General features: G+C 35.2%; 1 protein-coding gene across 1 annotated transcript; it reads left to right on the plus strand.

The window, feature by feature from the left end:
* The first annotated feature begins 1,946 nt into the window (after positions 1-1,946).
* Positions 1,947-4,195, plus strand: LOC106338130. Its single transcript, XM_013777174.1, has 3 exons — positions 1,947-1,951; positions 2,064-3,021; positions 3,188-4,195. The coding sequence occupies exons 1-3, from the start codon at positions 1,947-1,949 to the stop codon at positions 4,193-4,195; spliced, it is 1,971 nt and encodes a 656-aa protein (XP_013632628.1).
* Positions 4,196-4,470: the final 275 nt, after the last annotated feature.

Below are 4,470 nucleotides of genomic sequence, written 5' to 3' on the forward strand. Positions count from 1 at the left end.
TTTTTGGTAAATCATTTTACTTGCAACATTTGTTGAAATTTGTGGAGGTCATGAGGGGTTCTATAACATTTGTCTACAATCTAACAAATCTTACAGAATTAGGTTAATCATTCTTCTTGTTTATCATTTTTTAAATTTGGTGTAGATCATGAAGAGATCTAATAACAATGATTTTTATCTTCAAAGTGAACGTTTGGAAATGATAAATGACAGAATGTTTAAACAAAGAACTATGCTTAAATAAATAATGAAGAAACAAACACACACACACAACAATATACGGAAAAATGTCAATTTCGACCCCAACAATTTAGATCGTGCCAAATACGATCCGAACAATTGATCAGTGCAAAATACGACCTCAACTCAATTATAATTCGAAAAAACTACCCAAACTTTTTAAAAAGTGTTTAAATCTACATTGACTCTAACAGAAGTTAGTCAATCGTTAACAAGATAAAACGACGTCGTTTGATATACAAGAAAAAGTGCAAATTTCAACCCCAACACTCTCGGTCGTGCCAAATAGGACTCGAACAAATAGTCAGTGCCAAAACCGACCTCAACTTAATTATTATTTAAGAAAAACTACTTGAACTTTTTAAAACGTGCGTAAATCTACATTGACTCTAACAGAAGTTAGTCAACCATTAACAAGATAAGACGACGTCGTTTTGATATATATATATATATATATATTAAAAAATGTTCGTTCCGGAACTCAAACCGTGTTGTGATACTCTTTTAAAGGGGCACACTAACAACTAGATAAAAATAACTTTTTGAAATATTATTACAAATTTGAAATTATATAAACTACTATTATTCTTCATCTTATCCAATTTAATTTTTTTGTGACAATTGTTTTTGATCTATATAAATACATTAACATGTTTTTTATTTATCATATCTTTAATAAACTTATATCTTACTAAAATATAAATAATAAAATAATTATTATTATACGATCTTAAATATACTTAAAACTTTGAATTTATTTATAAAATTTTCTTGTATAAATTATTTTTAATTTTTAAACATAAGTGGAAATTTTTTTAATTTTCAAACTTAATATTATATATTTTGATGTTTTGTTCAAAATGTTAAGAGACCTTTTACCTTTCTTTTAGTAAGATATGTGTACAAAATTTTAGACATATTAATCAATAACTAAAATATATAAAGCAATCACCAAAGTTTTAGATTGGATAAGATGAAGAAGAATAGTAGTTTATATAATGGAGAATTTCAATCTTTAATAATATTTCAAAAAATTACTTTAGTCTAGTTGTTAGTGTGCCCCTTTAAAAGGATATCCCGGCACGGGTTTGAGTCCCGAAATGAACATTTTTAAAAATATATATATATATATATCAAAACTACGTCGTCTTATCTTGTTAACGGTTGACTAACTTCTGTTAGAGTCAATGTAGATTTATGCACGTTTTAAAAAGTTTGGGTGATTTTTCTTGGGAAAACGGCCGATTCCACCATGAACTTGACGCCTCCATTGTTTTCATACACAAACTATTGAATCAAGCCAAAACCACCACGAACTAAGTTTAATTTTGAATTTCAGACATGAACTTTTCCAATCTGGTTAATTACTACATAACCGAATCTGATTTCGGTTTATTTAGCTTCGGGTGCTGACATTGCACACACGAGGCTAGAATGGTATTGGTCGGTTTAAAATCAGACCAAATTAATTTTTTTTTTCAATTTGCCTTGACAAAACGGCGTTGTTTTGTCAATTGAAGTAAAAATAAAATTGGGAAAATTAAAATTAGGGTTCATCGTGATTTTAGAAGAACAGAACAAAGAAGAAGAAAGAGGAAAACAGAGACGACATGGGAGTCTAAAATCAAAGAACAGAGGAGTAATCATAGGAGATTTCGTGGGCAAATTGAACCGAGAAGTGTTTCTGTGACTAGCGAGTCTGAAAGATGAGGTATGTCGAGTTATTTCAGTGAATGAAAATTTTGGAATTTTTATACATATTAGGGTAAGATGTCGTATGGGATTTGCTTAACCTTTTGGTGCCATTTTTATGTAACTTATAGTTCTGAGGAAGGCAGGCTGATCACCTTTGGCTGCTACTATGGTGGAAAATTTGAAGAGGTTGATGGTAAAGATCTTTACAATGGTGGTGGTTATAGGATAATGGAAGCTTATCCTAGTCGTTTATTTCCAGAGCTCATGAACCAGCTACCCATAAGTCTCTATGGTCAAAGAGTGTGGTTTAAGTTTCCATATGAAGGTATAGAAGAACGACAGTTGATAAGAAATGGTGACGATCAGTTCACAAAAATGTGTAGAGCTTCAGTATGGGTAGATTCAATCGATATCTTTGTTGAGCCAGAGACAGAAGGAGATGAGTCAAGAGCTGAGAACGAGAGAGAGGAGACAGAGAGGTATGAGGCAGATTCAGAGGCAGAGAGATATGAGGCCGAGAGGAATGAACACCAATTTGATGAAGAAGCAAGAGTAGAAAGGAATGTGGCTGATTTTGTTGATGAAGATTTTGATGAGTATGCTACACCTTTATGTTCAGACGATGATGAAGATGGTGTTGAGAGAGATGGGTATTTGAGGTACATAAAAGGCAGTGGTGATCTGAAATTAAGACAAGCTTTTGAGAGTTTGGAAGCTTTCAAAAAAGCTATGGTTGACTATGTGCTAAAGCATAGATGGAATATTAAGTATGTGCGTTGGGAGAAAGACAAATCAGAATTGAAGTGTGCCAGTGAAGCTGAAGAAGGAGAAGAACAATGTATGTGGAAGATTTACTGCTCTTATGAAGAACCGTTACAGAAGTGGCTAGTTAAAGTGTTAATGAAAGAGCACACTTGCATGAGGAGTGGACGTTCAAGCCTGCTTACACAAGAGGTTATTGCTGGGTTGTTCGTTGATGACATAAGGGAAAATCCAAAATTAAAACCAAAACAGATTCTAGAAGAGATTCAGAAGCGTTGGGAGTTGACTGCAACCATAGATCAGTGCCGGAACGCAAGGAAAAGGGCAATAGAAATTATCAAAGCAGGACTTACAGTTCTCACGGCTTAGAGATTACAGAGTTGAGTTATTGGAGTCGAATAGGGGCTCATCAGTCCATCTAGAGACAGTCCAAGGTGATGATGGTAGTGATGTCTTTTACAGATTCTATGTCTGTTTTGCTGCGTTGAAGAATACATGGACCTCTCACTGTAGACCTATCTTTGGTCTTGATGGATGCTTTCTTAAGTGTACAACTAAAGGTCAGTTGTTAGCAGCAGTCGGGAGAGACGCCAACAACCAGATGTTTCCCATTGCTTGGGCTGTCGTTGATGTTGAGAATGAACCCAACTGGAGATGGTTTATTGAGAAGCTGCAAACCGACTTACACCTGCAAGATGGTAATGGATTTACTGTGATTTCTGACAGGCAAAAAGGGTTGTTAAATGCTGTAGAAGATTTATTACCACGAGTGGAGCATAGGATGTGTGCAAGGCACATCTATGGAAACCTAAAGAAGGTACATCCTAACAGAGCTGACATGAAGGGATTGTTTTGGAAGGTTGCAAAGAGTTACAATACAGCTCAATACAACAAAAGGGTGGATCACGTTAAAGCATACGATATGGACGTCTATAACTCAATGATGATGAAGAATCCCAAAAACTGCAGCCTTGCCTACTTCTCATCAACGTCTTCCTGTGATGATGTAAGCAACAACATATCTGAATCCTTTAACCACGCCATAGACCCTGCAAGATATATGCCATTTGTGGAGATGTTAGAGACAATACGCCGAAAAGCTATGCTCCGGATAGAGGCAAGAAAGCTTATATCAATGAAACACAAAGGAAAGTTTAGTATTAAAGCAGTGGAGAGAGTGGAACTAGAGCAGACAAAGATCAGGCTGTGTAACATATATCATTGTGGTCATGAAATCTTTGAAGTGAAGGAGAAAAACTTTTCATACAAAGTAAAGATGTTGGAGCATAGTTGTACGTGTAGGAAATGGGATATGTCCGGGTTGCCTTGTCGTCATGCTCTGAAGGTAATTGTAGAGAAGAAGAGAAAGAAAGAGGATTACATTGGTGATTGCTATCTCACTTCGAAGTGGAGAATGCAATACCAAACACCAATTGAGGCTGTTCATGGTGTGAATTTTTGGAAGAAGGTTCGTGGTGGTTTTGGCTTGATTCAATAGTTTGTGTATGAAAACAATGGAGGCGTCAAGTTCATGGTGGAATCGGCCGTTTTCCCGATTTTTCTTAAGCTATAATTTAGTTGAGGTCGTTTTTGGCACTAACCATTTGTTCGAGTCCTATTTGGCACGACTGAGAGTGTTGGGGTGGAAATTGACATTTTTCGTCGTATATCAAAACGACGTCGTTTTATCTTGTTAACGGTTGACTAACTTCTGTTAGAGTCAATGTAGATTTATGCACGTTTTAAGAAGTTCGGGTAGTTTTTTTTAATTAT

The sequence above is a fragment of the Brassica oleracea genome, chromosome C4 (genome assembly GCF_000695525.1).
Source record: "Brassica oleracea var. oleracea cultivar TO1000 chromosome C4, BOL, whole genome shotgun sequence".
Taxonomy (NCBI): Eukaryota; Viridiplantae; Streptophyta; class Magnoliopsida; order Brassicales; family Brassicaceae; genus Brassica; species Brassica oleracea.

Coding starts and splice junctions, on each gene's coding strand:
- LOC106338130 (XM_013777174.1), top strand. Junction 3,022..3,187: donor GCCGGAACGCAAGGAAAAGG/GCAATAGAAATT, acceptor GCTGCGTTGAAG/AATACATGGACCTCTCACTG.